The 20107-nt window shown below is 39.2% G+C and overlaps 1 protein-coding gene across 3 annotated transcripts in view; it reads right to left on the minus strand.

The window, feature by feature from the left end:
• Nucleotides 1–20107, minus strand: part of mybpc3 (myosin binding protein C3) — a 35797-nt gene that overhangs the window by 14455 nt on the left and 1235 nt on the right. Inside the window, exons 2-22 of one of the 3 annotated variants that reach the window (XM_005931382.3) lie at nucleotides 18261–18530; nucleotides 16077–16172; nucleotides 14969–15046; nucleotides 14529–14677; nucleotides 13947–14064; nucleotides 13749–13797; nucleotides 12963–13001; nucleotides 11348–11407; nucleotides 11202–11204; nucleotides 10507–10530; nucleotides 8716–8879; nucleotides 8489–8621; nucleotides 7000–7002; nucleotides 6759–6883; nucleotides 6550–6655; nucleotides 4104–4270; nucleotides 2615–2780; nucleotides 2421–2527; nucleotides 2277–2306; nucleotides 2053–2192; nucleotides 1189–1260 (exon numbers count right to left, since the gene is read on the minus strand). In XM_005931382.3, the coding sequence (XP_005931444.1) occupies nucleotides 1189–1260; nucleotides 2053–2192; nucleotides 2277–2306; nucleotides 2421–2527; nucleotides 2615–2780; nucleotides 4104–4270; nucleotides 6550–6655; nucleotides 6759–6883; nucleotides 7000–7002; nucleotides 8489–8621; nucleotides 8716–8879; nucleotides 10507–10530; nucleotides 11202–11204; nucleotides 11348–11407; nucleotides 12963–13001; nucleotides 13749–13797; nucleotides 13947–14064; nucleotides 14529–14677; nucleotides 14969–15046; nucleotides 16077–16172; nucleotides 18261–18530 (2099 nt within the window). The remainder of the gene's footprint in view (nucleotides 1–1188; nucleotides 1261–2052; nucleotides 2193–2276; nucleotides 2307–2420; nucleotides 2528–2614; nucleotides 2781–4103; nucleotides 4271–6549; nucleotides 6656–6758; nucleotides 6884–6999; nucleotides 7003–8488; nucleotides 8622–8715; nucleotides 8880–10506; nucleotides 10531–11201; nucleotides 11205–11347; nucleotides 11408–12962; nucleotides 13002–13748; nucleotides 13798–13946; nucleotides 14065–14528; nucleotides 14678–14968; nucleotides 15047–16076; nucleotides 16173–18260; nucleotides 18531–20107) is intronic. The other 2 variants (XM_005931386.3, XM_005931388.3) reach the window with 2 other exon arrangements.

A 20107-nucleotide genomic window follows, 5' to 3' on the forward strand; every position in this document is an offset into this window, starting at 1 on the left:
CCTCACTCTGCTCACTCTGCTCAATTGCAGAGTGCCCTGTGGTGGACAAACCATGCAAATTCAACTCTCATAACGTATTTGAAGGGTGTTTCTCCCCTTTCTTCTTGACTTTGTTGAAGTCATTTATCAGCTTTTATAAATGCAGACACTGAATGCTTTCATTATTATTTCCATGAATATACAATTTAGCATGTCAATTTGCTGCTTTACAACTTGAAGATCTAATTTGAAATCTAATTTCATGAGCTAATTAATTCCTCTTATTTTTTTTTAAAATAGAAAGTAAAAAACCTTCAGATTAAGTCTCAGAGTAGGTGAACTTTAAAATGCTAATATAACATACTGGTCTGACTGATAGTATTAACCATTTGAATTTTTTTCTTGACCAATACCGGATTGAGGTGATGCTGCTCTTGCTTCCTTTATGACAAACTTAATATTATACCTTGACAATATTTCTCAATTACTATATTTAGTGTTGGAATCTAGTATTTAGTTGCATATTTTATCTCCAGTTGTGTAGCAGTTAACACATTTGCTTGCCAAACAAAAGATTGCTAGCTCATTTTCAACTAGATACAAATATCCCCATTGGAGTCACATCAGGCAAAAAACTCTGCCAAATCAGACGTGTGGAACTACCTGTTGTCGTGACCCCTTGTGGCAAGAGAGCTTCCAAATGTCGTTTTCATGCTCATATGGTTTATACCTTTTCCATACTGTACACATTGTACTTGCTGCTCAGCCTCCTGTGCCCTCTGTCTGTCTTAGGGAAGAGTCATAACATGCTCTTACCTTAGTGACATGGATGAACTCTGCATGCAGTTTTATCCTGTTCTTAGTGTTTAAAACTGACACAGAGGAAGGAAAAAACCATGGTATTCACTGGAGAAAGTGTTTTTAAGAAAATCCATGTATTAGTTTACAACTGTTACTTCTGCTCTTTGAGGTTTTCTTGTTAAAGTCTTTTCAAAGCTCAAGCTGTAAGACAGCAGGTTTACAGCACATTTCTACAATACATTTGCAAATCTAAATGCATGACATGTGACGTTACTGTTTATGTGTCACAAAAGCTTGTAAAGGTCAGCAAGTGCACATGCGTAGAAACTGAGGCATGCGCTGGCAGTGCTGGCGTGAGTGAAAAAAAAAACAAACAAAAAATAAGCATATAATGAAAAGTACACTTACTTCCCCATCCTTCGTGGTCCAAGAGGTTGTATGCCCTCCTTTGTCATCTCCACCGGGTTTTACAGAACTAGCCTACATTTGAGCAGAGCAAAGCCTTAAAAGCCAAAGAGGACAGAGAGGGTCCCCTCAAATCAAAGACTTGCAAACTACAGCTAGCATCACTGTTGGAAGCCATTAGCAGCACTGTGCTTACTCAGCTCGATGAAAGCATCAAAGTTTACAAGCCAAAGCAGGGAGGAATGGAATATGGAATATGGAAGAACTAGCCTGTTCCACTTTAGATTATCAAAAGCAATTTGATGAAAATATACCTCCTTGGCTTGTTTAATATTGGAAGCATGTAACATATTGTTGCATTCATTTTTAAAATGCAGTATTAGTATGTCTTTCAAATATAAAATAATCAGCTACAAATATAAACTAATCAGCTACAACACTGAAACTGCAGACAGGTAAAATGAACAACATTCATGTTCTCATTGCACTGCAGTTACATTATTTAAGGACATGCACCCCCATGATGATAGCACTCCCCGATGGCAGCCAGCCACCTCACCCAGCAAAACCAAACAAAAAGATCTTTTTTCCTGGCTTCTGAGATCCCTGTATCTCAATCAAATTGAGCTTGTAGGCTCCGCTATCCAACCTCGGAGGTCTCACCTGGGTCAGAACAGTTTTGGTGGCACAACAGTGACCTGTACGCTGTCACGTAGGTGATTTAATGTTGTGATTGATCAGTGTGTCTTTGGTAATGAATGAAGTGGGGGGGTTTTTTCCGGATTTCAAATCTTACCTATATAACTCTGGACTGGTGGCACATGTCTTAATTAATGATTAATAGCACAAGCCTTCCATTTGTCTTACCTTTTCTCCTTTGGTCCAGATCACTGTTGGAGCTGGGTCTCCAGTGATGGGGACGTCCAGACGTAGTTTGTTGCCAGCCACCACCACAATGGTTGACTCGGCGGTGCGACCCATACAGTCTAAGTGGATCTTAGGAGGATCTGTGAATGTAATGTAAATGGTTAAAATGGAAAAATATTTTGTATTATGACTGGTACAATCTGCGTAAGTTGGTGGCTGTGTACCTTGGCGTGGCACATAATCAATCTTCACCTCTTGGAAATCAAGAAAAAAACAATTAAATAAGTTATTTAAGTAAAATTTGAACATGTGAGTCTCTAAAGAGACTCTAATTTTAAAGTGTAAGAATATAAAAGCACACATTTTACCCAAGAAATTTAGTTTAGCAGAGAGGTTGAAAGCATAGCCATCTGGCACAAATGTGTAGTCCCCCTCATCCTCCGGTTTGACGTCATCAATGGTCAGTTTGTGGATCCTACGGGGTCAAAAACTTTAGCTTGTGGCGTCATGGAGTGCAGGCAGCATACCGAACACGCATTACCACGTGCAAACATGTCCTCACCTGCCAATATGCGCGATGTTCACTCTGGCATCAGGCTTGACTTCGACGCCATTCTTGTACCAGGTTCCCCTCACGTTCTCATCTGACACCTCGCACTTGAAAACCGCCTGATCTTTTGCCTTCACTGTGAGGTCTGCGATGCTCTGGTAGACTTCCAGCTCTTTCTCTACATGTTCAGAAAACACAGGCTCAGAGTGCAGATAACAGCAGGCCTTCTGCTTTATGAGACGCCAGGTTTAGTTGATAGCTTGTGAGGATAATATGATTAAAAAAAATAAAAGCTCCAGCGACTGTACGCGTGGATAATGTGATAATGATTTTGAGCATGAGGGTCTCCTCTGTGTGTTGTATCTTAGCTACAGACACAAGAGGAATAGTTAATTAGATTTATAGTAGAAAATAAAGTGGCAAGATATGAGGATATGAGGACCATATGCAGGAGCTTCGGGTTATTACTGTATATCAGATGAAATAATGTACAAGAGGGTTATTAAAGTTGTCCCAGGGAAATTGTTATCTGGGTGAGATATCTCACACCGCGCTCCTTTTAAAGGTTACAACAGTTTCACGTCAGCTCACTGCTAGGTAGGGCATATATGATGGGAATGTCCAATGGCATTATAATGGGAGCTCTACTGTGGACTGAGGTGTTGATCCCTGCAACACGATAGCAGCTGGTAATTCTTGGCAGGCTCGCCGTTCAATTAAAAGGCCAACAAAGAGGCAAAGATCAGGTTTATATCTACACACACCTCTGAAACACACACACACACACAAACAACATATGCAAAGGAGAGATCATGCATATTCAATATAAAGCGAAGAAATTTTAAACAGATGTTGATGACCATTGTGTGATAATCTTTTCTTTTAGAGGGATTTTGATGAATGTTTTGTTCTGTCAGATAATGGTGCTAAAATGGTTACAGGGAAAACTAACTAGATTTTTCTTAATGAATTTTGCCTACGTCCATGTATGGATGAGTTTGAACAGTCTCCATCCATTATTTCTAGATCACCTGTGGAATTAAAAATAAAACATCTAATCACCTTCAAAGAGACACTTGTCTTAAATATACCAAAGACCATCATGTTATTGAAAAAAAAAAGTTCCAAATCTAACTAATTTCTCAAAAGGAGACTTACAAAATTCAGTTGTGCCCAGCGGGGATCCTACATCTGCATCACCGAGCTGCTGTGACTTGGTACTAGAGGAAAATCTACCATCTAATAATAAAACATACTTTCAAACCACAAAGTACTCTTTGCCCTTTAGGTGAAATATATGTCTTCTAACTTTAGCTTACATGTGCTCTTACATCTGTGGAGCAACCTTGGGACAATGATAGGTGCTATATCCTAAAGATAGACCACAGACCAAGAGTGGCAAGGCCACGGAGCTATTGGCAAGGTATGGGAATGCGTCCTTGCAGAATTCATCACTGACAAAAATGGTTCATATGGTTTGTACGGCGTAACTGACACTCACCCTGCACCAGGACTTCTGCCACAGATTCGCCACCGTTTGTTTTAACCTTGTAGTGGCCACAGTCTTCTTTGGTGGCCTCGTTAATGATCAGCACATGCTTGCAGCCGTCTTTCTTGAAGCGATACTTGAAAGATTCGTCTCTTGTCAGCTCCACACCATCTTTCTCCCTGAACAGAAATTAAAACCACAATTAAAATTAATATGATCAACAAACATGGTGAAACGTTTCAGATAAAAAGAGCTAGTTACACTGCTCAACCATTTTTCAGAGGTTGCCTACTTTTGAGGTAAAATGCACTACGTCTTGTGGATGTTGATGTCACTGAATCCTAGTATGACAATTAAAACAGCTAATTGGCTAGACGTTAGATTTTTGTTACATTTTGCATCATATTATGTACAGTACATAATATGTTGCTAGGAAAATGGTAAATAGATGGTGAAACATGTTACTAAACCATGTGCCAACATATGTGGAAATGTAGCATAAGGCAAAATCACAGTAAGTAAGTTGGCACTGCACACTAAATCAAAATCTGAGGATACTTTTCTGTATTTAATCAGTATTTAATTCATCAATCTTTCTCCATTTTGACAAGATCCCCAACACCATTGGCTGAAATGCAGTCCCAAAACCATGACAGAGCCTCCACCGTGCTTTACAGATGGCTGCAGATACTCACTGTTGAAGCTCTCTCCTGACCTCCTCCATATGCACTGATGATTATTTGTACCCACAAATTTTAATATGGATTCATCACTTCATCAGACCTTACTTTCTGTCCAACTGAGGTAAACTCGCTAATCTCAGGCTTCTTTTTATCCTGTTTCACTTCCTCAAGAATGACTTCTTGTCAGCCAAACTTCCACCGAGACCATTTGTGATGAGGATTTGATGAACACTAGACTGATCAACTGAAGGGCCAGTGTCAGGGCTTAGCTGACATTTCCCCTGTATCTTAAGGACACGACTGTCAGATATTGTTAATCTACTGCAGACATTTTTTAAGCCAGGTTCTTTCTTTTTTTGTCCTCCACTTGCCCAAATTCCTCAGATTTTTTAAGAACACACTGCATACCACGCACCACAAACTACTTATTTTTGCAACAGGCTGCTAGTAACAAAAAGCTTAAAGAGTTACAGTTAAAATTACTTCTTTGCTTAGTTGCCTGCTATGTTTAGACACATGACTGAGTCATCCCTTGAGATAAAAGAGCTTGAATGATTAATATTTCAATGTTAGGTGGTTTAGCACTGACCTGTGGGATGTTTTGACATTTAGAAATTTCATCTGTTTCATCACTTAAAAATATTATGACACACGCGTTGGTTTCATCACTTAGCAACATGTCTGATTATGGTTCAGTGCATTTCATTGGTGAGTTTTTGTGTACTTTTCATAGTATGCGGTGGAACAAAATTTAAAATATTATTCTGGGTGTTACACTTTAAACAACATGTAACTTTAGATTGCAACATTACAGATTTCCTGCTTTCAGAATCCAAGGTCAGAGTACAGGTCAATAGGTGAAATAAAGACAATATCTTAAGTTAGAACGTTTACATTGCATTTCAGAATTGATCCAATTTGAATTCACATGAGCCCAACTTCAACAAATGGGATACATTGTTTAGTTAGATGGACCATGTACAAATTAATACACATGCCAGTTTGGGCCATTTTTGCAAAAGAATTCAGGTTTGACTATTTGTTTGAAGCATTTTGGCTGCAGTCCTGTGTTATACACTTATTTTATCGCTTTAGCAAAAGTTGGAACTTTCAGATGATTCTCACTTTGTTACATCCACCTGTTTCTTTTTGGGTTTTTTTGCATTTTAGTTACACAATCACACATTTCCTTAGCTCAATTTACTGGCAGGTTTAGGTCTACTTGCGTCACTCCATTAAATACACAAGGTGACCTTTCAGATTAACAGGTAATTCAGGAATACATAGAACCACAGAGAACTGTAATACAGAGGTGGTATATCTGATACATTTAATCTTTGTACTTTGTTTCAACAAACCTACACTGGCCAGACAATAATAGCTTGTATACATTTGTAGCAGCAACTTTCTTCTTCGGGTAAAGGTCATGAGGGACATACTGAATGGCTCATGCAACCTTTTCATTGAGATGATAATTCACAGCTTGTAGCAACACTTCACAGTCTCTGAGGCCTGGTATCTATCTGCAGACATGACATCCTCAGATGCCATCTGTGGGGTGTCTGAGCAACTGTTAAGGATCCAGCAAATTAAAAGAGAGCCTAAATTTAACCCGATTAAATATAATTTAATGGTAGATGGCATTTTGAATACTTTTTTATTCAGTCATGATTCATTTATTTTATTTAATAATGATTATTCACTTTTTTATAAATTGGGACATGGATGATCAGTTACTGGCTGCTTAGCCATGAGTGTAAAGAAAAACATCTAACCATTTAACATTTGCTCCTTCCTCTGAGACTTCACACTCTAACTCCACCCGCTCACCCTTCATGACCATCTGATCCTCCAGATTTTTCACTACCAGGACAGGAGGCTCTGCACAAAACAGATAAGAACATGTGATTTAGCTGAACATCTCTGTTTTTGCATACCTGTGCTGGAACGGGTATGTTGTGAATGTTCTCAAAACATAAAATACCTTTAACAAAGAGCTCAGTGGTGCACTTCTCATCTCCCACTTTACAGGAATACGCTGCATCATCTGCCAGGGAGCAGTGGTTGATGGTGAGGTACCGCATGTTGCCAACACTCTCAAATATGTACCTTGACAGGGAGGAAGATTATCATACAATGAAAACACTGTTTTTATTTGTTTTTTAAAACCACAATATAGCGTGTGAGAAGGAAAGGAAATGTTTTGTATTACTTATGACACTTACTTGCTATCGATTTAACCAAATGACGCAATAAAGGCACAAATTAGGGAAGTTGGTCATGGAGAGGCAAAAGAGAGAAATGAAAAACAATCAGTAATATAGTTAAGTATGTTCTTCCTAAAGTTTTGCAACAGAATATAATAAAAAGCCACCCTGAGCATCTTCTAAAATGATTTAAATAGAATTTCAGATGAACAACAACACATTAAAAAGAACTGCAAAATGCAGAAGCAGTGTGTGAAAACTAAGCACAGCCCATGATTCAATAGCTTGTGGAAAGACCATTAGTTGCAATAATGTGAAGTAATCATTTTCGGTATGACTTTATCAGGCTTTCACATTGGTGTGGAGGAATTTTGACCCACTTTTTTGCAACATTAATACAGGTAATTGAGGCTTGTGGGCATTTATTTATGCCCATGAGGTCTGGACTTTGACTGGATTATTGCAACACCTTGATTCTTTTGCTGATCATTGTCCTTTTGCATGGCCCAGTTTTGGCAATTTTGACATATTTGACTCCAGAACACTTTGGTACACAGAGGAGTTTATGGTCGATTCAGTGACTGCAATTCCTGCGGCTGCAAAACAACCCGAAATCATCACCCCCTCCACCACATGGCCAAACATCTTCACTTTGGTCTCGTCTGTCCAGAGGACATTGTTGCAGAAGTCTCGTGGTTTGTTGAGATGCAACTATGCAACCTAATCCATGCTGCCAAGATCTTTTTAGAAAGAAGAGACTTTCTCCTGGCAACCCTTCCAAGCAAGCCAGCCTTGTTCAGTCTTTTTCTGATTGTACTGTAACAAACTTTAGCATTTAACATGTAAGAGTCTGAGTTGTAGTTGTTGGGTTTTTCCAAATTTTCTGCCATGGGGTGAATTTGATGGGACGTCCACTCGTGGGAAAATCAGCAGCTGTTTTAAATGTTTTACAACTGAATATATGCTTCCCCAATGCAGAATGACAGACTTTAATGTGTTTGAAGTGAAGATTGATGTGCAACAATGATAGCTTCTCTAAGATCACTGATGTTTTCTTTCCTGCTTCTCATTGTGTTAAAATATATCTGAATGCTCCAGATCTAGAAACTGCCAAAACATCTGCTTTTATAAAGCCGCTCACATTTACCGATGATCAATCAAATTCCTGTGGAAGTGTTACTTAGTTTTTCCACACACTCCTCTTCCATCACACCTTAATCTTTGTTACATAAATACTGACACAGTGTAATATATAATATGTGCTGTTGTTCATCTGACTTTAATTGTATTTAACTAATTTTAAGACCTGCTAAAAACCAGATTATTTTTTTGCAGAGTCATTTAAAACTTTAGAAATAAAACAGCGTTCACTTTCTCATTCAGAAGGCTGCATGCATTTTAAGTATCCCTCAGCTCACCCCGCAAACTGAGGCATGAGTTAAGACAAAATACTTGCATCTATAAAAATAAAACTTAGCAAAGGTGCACAGGTAGGGTGTATTCAGACCTTCCAGTTGGTTGAATTTCTTGCCCGTTTTTCAGCCACTTCACCTCAATATCTGAATTGGCAACCTCAACAGCCAGTTTTATTTTGTGGCCCTTTGACACTTGGTAGGCAGGATCCAGCTTTTTGAGGAAAGCTGTGTTTCAGAGCATAAATAAAATAAAATAATCAGTCTCTGTTAGGTTTTCATTTAAATTGTGTTAGTTTTGCTACTATCTCAGCGCACCAACCTTCACTTTTCTTTTCATCTTTCTTCATCTTCTTCAGCCTCTTGAGCATGCCCCTCAGGTCGGTGATTCCGTACTGAAAAGCAATCTTTTCATATTCAGTAGGAGGAGCCTGGCTGAGGATGTTCCACACATCCACATCGGTCTCTGTGTGCACCTGCACGGTTCTAACACACAAAGACAGAGATGTTAAAACCACTTGAGTGACACAAATGAGTGAAAAGAAGCAGGCTGTTAAAACAGGGACAGTCACTGTAACACACTGGCAAAACTGACACAGTCAGATTCATTGATATCGCATGCATCAGTTCATTATTCGATACTGAAAAACTAACAAGCAACCGCTCAAGAGTCATTTTAGTAGATTGTTTACAAACTTGTAGCTAACGATTAGCTTAAACAGATCGATATCGATTGTGTTTTGTAATCTCCTGTTGTGTCATTATGGGCTTGATCTCATTTTGTAGTTATTGTAAAGCTAATTTCAAGAATTTAGGAGTATTACAAACTACATGAACTAAATTACTGAGCCACCTGAGAAAGGCTTTCTATGAAGCTCCCCATGCACATTTTTTGTGCTGCTGTTAATGGACAGTTTCTCATATAGCACTTTTTTGTCCTACTTAGGCATTCAAAGTGCATTGTACAACATGTCTCATTTACAGACACATTTAAACGAGCATTTTTTCCCCTCGCCTAAATGCTTTCTCTCTCATGGTCATTCTTCAACTCAGGGTTCAATATCAAGCTTGAGCAGCCAGGGATTTTATGACTAACCTTCCGGTTAGTCGATGACTTGCTCTACCTCCTGAACCACAGCCCTGTACCCTGCTTCATAACAATGTATTATCTTCGCTACTAAATTACATTTGGTAGTGAAGACAACAAAAAACTTGATGATTGAAAAAAAGGTTAAAGTGGTGGTGAAGGCATGGCAAGAGTTTGACTTACTTGTAGTACTATATTTCCATATATACCTACTTTGTATTTCTTCTTCTTCTTTTTTTACTTTTTTAAATTTTATGTGAACTTATTTATTTATTTGGTTATGTTTAGGCACCTAAACTACTTGCCTAACCCCATTAAATAAAGAACTGGCTGCCAGAAAAGAGGCAGAAATAATATAGATAAAAAAAATAGAGAAAACAGCTTTCCCTTGCACTATAATTGAGGCCTGAAATTCATTACTTTCATACAGTCCAGTTGCGCTGTTCACCTTCCATATGAGAGTGTCACTGTTAATAAAAGTTATAGATGTGAAAAACTATGAGATGCTTAAATTTCCCTAGCAAATATGATCCCCATTAAACATTAATATCAACATATTTGTATCAAAATAAGATAAAATGTGCATTTTCTTTTTCTTTAGAGCAGTTTCACTACAAATGAGAATGTCTCCTTTTCATACCTTGGATTAACTAAGCTGTGCACACTGCTTGTGTACCTCTGTGTACCTGTCATCTGTTTCCTTGTTGCTTACTTGCTGCTGATGTCTTGTTTGGTGTGAGACTGCCTCCTGAGTAAAGTTTTGTTTAACTCCGTCTGCCTGCTCTGTGCATCATGTAATGGGGAATTATTATGCATTTGTTTTACATACTGTCAAAATGACTGACTCTTGCTTATGCTTCTGTAATAGACTAGCAGCACTTAATCAGCTAAGAATGATCGTGATTTCAGCGTTACTATTAATTATTGCAGTCAAATGTTTGCTGTCATGGGGGAAAAAAAACACGTAACACAGAACAATAAGAAGTTTCCCAGTGACATTCAGACAACGTGTCAGCAGTTTCTTACCGATTTGAGGGTTTTAAGAAACTGCTGCTCATTCAGAGGAAGAGCCCAAGAGGCAAATATGGCAAAACAAACCAGAAAAGTTAAAACACAGCATTTCAAAAGCAATGCAATCAGCAAATTAGAAATATGCTTTTAAAGCACATTAAATATCATTACAATGGTTAAAATGCACTGAAGCAATCGTGCACACGCTAAACCTGAGTCACAACGTCAGTCAAAAATGACTCATATGCTAACAAAGCATGCATTGTTTGGATTTTAACACAGGGTTTGCTTATAGTGAGGCATATATGCGGGTTTTAGGGATGTGACATGTGTTAACCCCGAAGACTTTCAAAGAAAAATGTAGGTGCACGGAGGTGGAAGTATTGTCAGACTTATTATAGACTGAGTGAAATGATCTTCGGGGCTGTGACAGTGGTGAGCAGGGGATTTATTTAAAGTGTCAGGAAAAACAATGGGATCTGACAAAGTGACTCAGGATGTTATGTGATGGAAAATCATGTGTATACGTTTAAAAAATGGTAACACTTTTTTCTATTCTGCGTGACAGACAAATGTATAAGCTCGGAGATAATGAACACATCATGCCACCTTAAATTATCACTGTGCATTGTTAATTTGTGTTCAGGCTTATTTGGTTGCAGATCCGTGATCATTCCGACTTTTAGTTTGCAAATGCAGAAGTAGCTTACTCTCTGAAGATGCAAGGAGATCCAGAAGGAATGAAAGCGTGAGAGTTTTAGATTATAAAGGGCAACCCCCCCAAAAAAACAACAACAAAAGCTGAAAGACTATAAATAATTAGAATTTTTTTGTTTATTAGTTTGTAATTGCTTACCTCTTTTTTAATAGAGTACTGAAGTCCAGCTCTCCTGAGTCATCATTTCCGTCTGTGCTACTGCAGGAATCAGAAAATATCAACAACCCAGTAGGTTACCTTTTTCTCATTTCTTCAATAAGTAAATGTTATTACTAAACAGAAATAGTCTATTTTAAATAAAACAAATCCACATTCCCAGACTTGGTAAATCATTTCCTGTTTACTCCAATATGCAAGGGAGAGACTTGCATATCAAAATGTTGGAAGAAAAAAAACTGGATTGGACACGCCGAAACTAAAAGAAAACAAATGGAAAGATGTGAAGTGCAGGCAGATGTTTTTGTCTGGAAAGACAGATGTTGCCATGTTTAAGGAAGCAGCTTTCATTTTGGGAAATACACATTTATTTATGCTGGTGTAGTCAGGGGGGTCGGGGTCTGTTTGGTCCAGTTATTGTAGGTGGAAACTTATCCACAAAGCTCCACAAATACTGCATACCGGCTTCATGAGTCCAGCCGGACTCGAAGCAGACTTGGAAAAGTTTAACAGGAATAACTGCTCAACTGTGGTGCCCACAGCTGCCAGTGTGCATCTGAATGTGACTATAATCCCTGCTGAAACTCAAATAGTTTACTACATGGAAGTTTACTAAGAAATTTCACAAGATGGTGTTCTTGTTTTTGCGGAATGGCTGTATCTGTCTTATACCAGCATCTTTTAACAAAGAGCAAAACAGCAAAGCCAGTCATGCCTAAGGCATCGAGGCAAGCCGTTTACATCTCCTTCCATTCTTGTTACATTAGGATAACTTTACTTCATTTCTGGAAACAAAGTCAAAAAGTTGTATTTCCCAAAACTATAGAACTGTTCTTCAAGCCATGAGCAGCAGCATTCATTCACGCAAGAACAAAGCAAAACACTGAAGGTTAAAGCAAACACAAGTCACCGTACGGTATAGGCTCTATTTGCTGCTCATGAGTGGGATAACAGATAAAAACAAGGGCACAGTAGACGTGACTGTGTATTTGTCTCCTGCCTGTGACCCGGCAGCAGGATTAGAAGGTGAGTCTCTGGTTTATGCGGTGGAGTTACAACACACCATAGCTGCACTTCCTCTGTGTGGCAACCCCTTATGGAAGAGCTCGGCTACTGAAAAGCCTGTGTCTTAGCACATCCTGCACTTTCAGTATGATCAAACCACCGTCCAATTTCACTCTGCCATGTAGCTGTTTGTGCAGCTGGCTTTGGTGTTTTGATGAAGACCCAGGAGGAGATCAGAGGGAGCTGACAGATGCAACTAGCGGCATGTCACTTAACAGTTTAATAGCTCAAATCTCCACATATGGAGAGCCGAAGATTAACACAATCGCAGCTATAATTAGCAGTTACATTCTGGATTTTGAATTTGAGTCCCACACTTAGCTCTCTCTCAAGGTCTTCCTTCTGTTGTCGTTCTCAAAAATCTGCAAAAGGGAGGCCGTATCATTCACAACACTGGGTTTGTTTGGCAGAGAAAAGGCAGGCTGCAGAAGAGAGAGGAGTCTCTGATCTGCATCCTGATTTCTCTGTTCTTTAACAAAGTCCTCAGAGTTTGAATATAGGCCTCAATTGCTGCAACAAACACCTTTACTACCTTGCTCCTGGTCCACTTCTCTTCTTACCGCCTTCACTCCTGACAGGTTAGCATTTCCACAGTTATTTTTCACAGACAGCCATAATCCACTGCAGTTTATTAGCAACTGTACTTGTGCATTGACTTTATAATCTACTGAGTCCTCGCTATCATACACAAAGCTGACAGCAAAGTGATGGCAGCAGTTTTGTTCCCCATTGACTCTGATTTAAAGCATGTGCAAAAATATATCTGCCTATGGGTACTTAAGTGGTTTTCAGTGTTTCTGTTATCTACCGAAAACATGCAGAAGTAATTACTCCAGCTCATCTAAAGAAATAATTCAGTCCTTCCTTCACACTTTAAATAGCCATCTTTAGACTGTTTAGAAATATTCTGTATTTTTCTACAGAGGGCAAAAACTGGCTTGTTCATATGAAACAAATCCAAAACAAAATGGTTTTCTGATTATAAAATGAGATTACAGAAAACAGATCACAAAAAATGTATCAAAATGTACCCTTCACATATGACAATATTTCACTTTTATTAAAATATAGTCAGCCTGGTAATACAAAATTGAAGAAAAAGTGTGATTGATTAATGGATTATAAATAGTTTTATAAAGGGAATGTGAATTTTATAGCTGTGACATTAAAGAAATGGGATGAGGAAGTTAAACTCTCAATGAACAACTCATATAAACAATTTACTTTTTAAAATCTTTTTAAAAATGTCACATCACTTTTTTTATTCTTGGAATGACATATATTATTATTTTATTTTATTTTTTTAAATAAAACTTACGTGCGTCTGAAAGCTGCTCTTATATCCAGGCCCTCTGGAGCACGAGCCTCTGAAAGAAAGTGTCCAATACCATAAATCACTGTGGTGCATGTATACATATATATATATATATATATATATATGTATGTATGTTTGTGTGTGTGTGTGTGTGTATGTATTATAAAAAGAGGGTCACATTAATAAAATAAGGACACTCACCATGAACAGTGAGGTCAAAGTTGCAGCTGTCAAACTTATCCTTGGATGAAACCTCACATCTATAACCTCCAGCAAAGTTAGCCTTGGCAGCAATGATGTGCATCTCAAATGTGTAGACCTGCAATCACATGTGTGCAAAGAGATGTGAGATTTAATGTGTTTGGAGATATAATGTGTTTTGCTGTGTGTATGTGGGATGCTTTTAGGTCTGCTGATTTTCCCTGCCTCCTTTCCTTTGAAATCTCTAAGTTTCCCTGAAGTTCTGGGTTTCCGAACAGGTTAGATGTGTCACTGCTGTGTCATTACCTCGAAGATAGCGTGCCTGTGGTTTGTCGTGCTTTCAGGATAAATGCCTGAGGCAAGATGTTGCCCAACTGAGAGTGAGAAGGGCAGGACTTGCAAAACATGTCGGTTGCTTCAGCGTGAAATGCTACATATTCCAGCCTTAAGGTCATTTTAGTGACAAACAACATGAGCCCTTGCGTTTGTGTGTTCCTTGAACGGAAGCATAGCTTTTAACATATGTTATTCCAAATTTCTTCTAGTGTTGCTTGTTGTGATGTCTTTTTAGCATTAGCCCACCTTGGTGTTGCGGTCATATGTCTCCTTCAGTTGCAGGTGTTTTCCAGACTTGCTGGCAAGGTCCATCCACTTCCCTTTGAACCATTTGACCGTGGGTTTCTTCAGCAGCGACTCAGCGTTCACTTTAGCCACAAAAGTGATGTTTTCACCTGTGTGAAAACAAGGCTTAGATTTGATTCTCATATCTGATGGCATCTTTGCCTTTTCTACAAATGATCATCTTACTGAGCGCACATTATACACATTACATTCATTGTGCGATATAGCTTCTTTTTGTTTTTTATTAAAAGGATACAATATTCTACTTTTTAAGTATTTTCATTACAAGTATCTTTGCTTTTGTGTGTCCACCCTTCCTATACATAGCTGGTTAATTCTGTGGGATTAGATTAAGGATTAAATGTATTTAATTTTATATCCTGTATTTTGAAGCCACTCACCTACAGTGACTTCTCCACTCTGAGGTTTCTCTGTGAAGAGTCCAGTCAGGTCCTGTCTGGTGTCTGGAGGATGTGCATCTGAAAACCGACGGGATTAAAATACAATGCTACAGCATAAACTCCAATTATAAAAATGTTTGGGTTTTTCATTATGTTGAAAATAGCACATTATTAGCTTAGCTCTGAGAGTTAAGGCAAACCTATCATGGTCCTGGGCTGCTGACCCAATCTTTTTTATATTTCGGTCCCTCGTGTTCTGTTTATGGTCCTCGGGGTCATTCCTAAATTGTTTATTATTGTTTTGTTTTTCAGCTTTGTGCATGTTATTTCGTGTTCACGCTTGGGTTTTTAGTTTCAGTTACTGTTGTGGTCACTATATTGTTCCTCATGTCAGGTTGTCAAGTCTCTGTGTGTGGCTGTTGTTGTGCCTGTGTTACTTCCTGTTTTATTGTGGTAGTCTCTCATCTCTTGTCTTGTCCAGTTCAGCTGTATGTCCTCTTTGCCCCAATCATCCCTCTGCATCTGTCTTGTCTTAGTCGCCTTTTGCCCTTTGTTGAGTAAACTTGCTCACTGTCTTTGAGGTTCATTCTAATGTTTTCTGGCAACTTTTCACTGGCAAATGTTTGGATTTGCTGATTGTTTGAGGTTATTTCCTGTGTCCTGTATTTGCCTCCTTAATGCACTTGTCACATAGAGGCACATGACATAAACCATTCAACTTTCTGCTGTTGTTGTTAAATAGAATATGACAATTTTTGATCTGACATTACTCTACTACAGTAAAAATAAATGTGAAATCCTCTTTAAAAGAAGGTCATTAAAAAGTCTGAGGGGTCCTGTATTTATCCACCCTGCTACATGGAATTACAGGATCTTGGAGACCTTTTCTTTAAACATAGCATGTGCAAAACTTAAAATAGCATCCAGGCAATGCCTTTTCTTACAAATGGCAGCTGTTTTCAAAGTCTTTGTGGAGTACACATGTACAGTTATGGGATATTTGGGGGCATTTTTGAGCATTCGGGGAATGATTTTCACAGCATATTTTATAAAAATGGACAGCTGGTAAGCGAACAAAGGAATCACTGAGTGATAAAAGTGAACTTACCCTCAGCTTGTGCTGGGGCAGGAGTTTCTTCTTGTACTGGGGCTACTGCAGGCTGAGAAGGGGCTTGTTCTGGTTTTCCATCAGCAGGGGCCTCAGCTGAAGATAGCAAGAAACATTTGAGAGGCACAGAGAAACGACAATCATACGTTTAGTCCATTCACTGTTCCCCTCTCAACAAAGAATCAGCTCCAAACAGTGAGTTTTTAGTCTTTGAAACAACATAAATAATATGAGAGGTGAAAACATTTTTGTGTTTTGTCAACAAAAACTCTCTGGCCAACATTCATCCAGTCGCTTCCGCTTATCATTTTCAGGGTCGTGGGGGCGCTGGAGCCTATCCCAGCTGTCATAGGGCGAGAGGCGGGGTACACCCTGGACAGGTCGCTAGTCTGTCGCAGGGCTAACACACTGGGACAGACAACTATTCGCACTCACATTCACTCCTGCATTCACACCTATGGGCAATTTAGATTTTTCAATTAACCTATCTCCACAAAGGTATCTGGCCAACATTCATCAACAAAATATTTTTATCTTATCATTTTTTAAAGGCCCGCTGACTTTCCATGTGTTATCAGCTGCCTCTCATGCCTTTCCTCAGTGCCAGTCAAGTGGTGGTTACTCATGAGGAAATAATGCGTTGGTGTGGGTCAAGGTCGTCATGCAAACAGAGTAAAGGTGGCTATGATATGAGCCCCAGACAGCTGTGGCCAGTCCCTTATAGCACACTGGGCACTTTGGCTGCTGTCTTTCTTTGACATTTGTTTACATCTTACTAAAGCCAAAGGGTCACACTGATAAACGAACACAAATGCAATAGCACAAATGTTGCTCCGTGACACACTTGGCAATCATCTCAATGTACATTAGAGTGCTGTGCAGGTGCAATAAAATACAGGACAAAAGGAGTGAAGTTAAACGAGTGAGTAGGTGTGTTCACGGCCTCAAATGAAGAGCTGGACTTTTTGGGAAATAAACTTGCTGTTGTAATATCATTTGTATTTAGAGACAACAGTCCCCAGGACACAGGCATGCAACTAACTGAAGGAAGCTGTGTAATTTCTAGTCACGTTACAACGAGTCATCCGACCACTGGCTTGGATGACTTCTCTCTCTCTCTCCACCATCTGTTATGTACAATTTAAGTCTTACTGAAACAACATGAAGGCCTGTTTCCAGTTATAGCGACAAAGCCAAATGTCACAGACCCTTACGCCAGCTGACTAGTGTTCAAGTCCCTTCTGGGACAATTATTTTTGATTTAGTGGACCACGTAGGTTCTCATGTAGTTTCAGTAGGATCTTTTGATGTGTTAAAAAATCACAATGTCATGTTTGGGGAAAACACAGTGTGACGACACTCAAGCTTTTAAAGTCCCTTAATACAGAGCTTTCCGTTCAGGGAACCAGGCTTGAATGTCATAGATTTGTTCTAATGAGCCAACAGCTGATCACCTTGTGACTCCAGCAGGGACGGGGGCAGCAGGGTTACTGAAATCCAACAGAACACAAAACAAGGTTTTAAGTTGATTACTCTAGCCCCATAAGAATGCCTCTCCTAAGTTTGTATGCACAACTACAAAACACATTTAACCACATAACAATTGGCCACTTCTGAGGGTCTAAACCTTTATAGATGTCTCTTTTTAAAAAAGGTCAAGACAAAGTTCAACACAGTCATTTCTGGTTCCCCAGCAACTTCACAGTGAGCTATAGAGGTGCCCTTTCATGCACAGGTGGTCTGATGTTTTTTTAAAATCTTTGGACCGAGTCAAGGTAGCTGCCCTTAATACAGTATGAGTTATATGCTAAGCCAGCTGTCTGCTGACTATAACCTTGACTCTAGCTGTCAAATACGAGAATTTCATCAATCTTCTAACTTAATTCTCGACAGGAAAAGAAATGATGCATTCCCCAAAATGTCAAACTCATCCTTTTAAAGCAAACATCTCTCAAATGCACAGCATACAGAGCTGTTTCAGAGATCTGGTTTTGAGTAGCTGTCAGAGGGTGCTGTCAGAATGTGCAGAAACATCAAGTGCATGCAGTGTCTCAACTATTTACTGCTTCAGTGGTTTTCTGCATCGAGTGCTCCATTTTGCTTTGTGCACAGTGATGACATTACAGCCCGTAGGTGAGCACACAGAGACCTCAAATGCACAGCAGCAGCATCGCAATCTCCCACCTGGTTGAGACACCACCTTCAATTCAAATTTGACCTTTGAGCCCCCAGCGATCACTGCGTAGACACTGGCGTCTTCTTTGGTAATAACTTTAATAGTGAGTGAGTGCTTGTTCCCGTCGGCTGCAATAATGTATTTGCTGTCGCTGGCAATGTCCTTTGAGTTGCACTGCCATTTTACTTTAGCATCTGGCTTTTCGGTCTCTGCCTCAAAGATCACAGAGGACCCCTCTTCTGCCTCCTGAGTCTTTGGTTTCCTGGCAAATGCTGAAACTGGGGAGGGTGGGTTGGAAATTAAAAGCAAACTTTTGATGTGTCAATTTAACTTTCTTTCTTTAAAGCTCATATGCTGCCAGGCCAGCAGTGAACACAGATACCATCATCTCACCGACAATTCAGTGATTAGAATTTGATCATGCTGTAAAAACACTAAATGACAAATATCTGTGAGATTTGACATTATTTAAACTTTTTTTCATCTGGGTAATTTCTCTCTGCTCAAAAAACAAAGATCATGCCCGAAGAAATTCTGAAGAAAGAACAAGACATATGGGGGCAACAATAAGTATGAATATGTCAGCAAAGCTAGAAGAGTCATGAGCTCAGCATGGCTGCCCAGGGTGAAAAATGTTGTACAGTTCACAGCACACTGGGTGGGGCTAACTGAAAACCAATAAATTTGCCTTTTGCCACTCCACACAGATCCTGTCAGAGCACAAACATCAAGTTAGAAGACAAAAATGAATTCCGGAGCACATTCTGGAACGTGAACAAGCATTAACAGTGCTGTACTGTATGTGTACAAGCTAAACACTTTTAATCTGAAAGACTGAAAAAATTTCTTCAGCAACTCTTAAGTGTTTGTCATCTTTACAAGAAGCCTAAAAACAGGGAGCGTGACTGACACGACTGACTGACATGTTTAATGGTTTAACGGTTATGAATCGCACACTTTGTGCTGGCGTAATGCAGGCGGACAGTCTTCAGCGAGTCCTCACCAAACCACACACAAACCAAAAAAAGAAAAAAAAAAGCCCTCCACATGTTAACAGATGGCCCCGCAAGTATGAGTTTAAATATAGGATGCATATGTACTGGACTAATAAATGAGGCTGGCAGGCTTAAGCTGCAACAGGGGTTGCAGGTATCATAGTTGAGGGATTAGCTGGATGCTATTTTTGTGACTTTAAAGGGAGAGGAAGAATAATGTGCCCTTCTTGTCATGTTGTCAATCATCTGTACTGTTCTAATTTTCATACTGCTGTCTGGCTTTAAGGTCAAATAGACTCCCTTGAGTTTTATTTTTAGAGAATTTTAGTAATTGTAAAGCTGATTAGTGGTCTTTTAAACCTAATTTCACCTTATTTTTGGATATGTTTAGCAAATTATTTCAGCTGAATCTCACGATGACCGGGTTAAATGTTGGCATTTACAGTTTAATCTCTGTTTAATTCAATCACATTAACGAGTGATTAGTGTTAAAGGTTAGGATTGAGCTGAATGCACCTTCTGCAGCCAAATGTGTTCATTTATATATTATTACAGCTTTTCTTAATGTTGTTGCTGTATTTATTCTTGTCTTTAAATGTTTGTCTGAAAACAATCTTACTGACCGCACTGTACTGATAGTAATTGTCAGTAATGTTATGGGCTCAAGACAATTTGTCCTGAACAAATCCTTGACACTAAAGGTCTTAACACACGCACACAAGCTTGGCCATTTGGGCTGCACTCTTTGTCATCGGATATGTGACATGTCAGGCTTCTCGCTCCTCAAGCGGCCATTCATTTCCCACTCAAGAGCGCAAAGAAAACTGTGGAAAGTCATTTGTCAAGTTGGAATCCTGCGG

This window comes from Haplochromis burtoni, unplaced genomic scaffold (genome assembly GCF_018398535.1).
Source record: "Haplochromis burtoni strain Fernald_Lab_line unplaced genomic scaffold, NCSU_Asbu1 Contig_59, whole genome shotgun sequence".
Classification (NCBI taxonomy): domain Eukaryota; kingdom Metazoa; phylum Chordata; class Actinopteri; order Cichliformes; family Cichlidae; genus Haplochromis; species Haplochromis burtoni.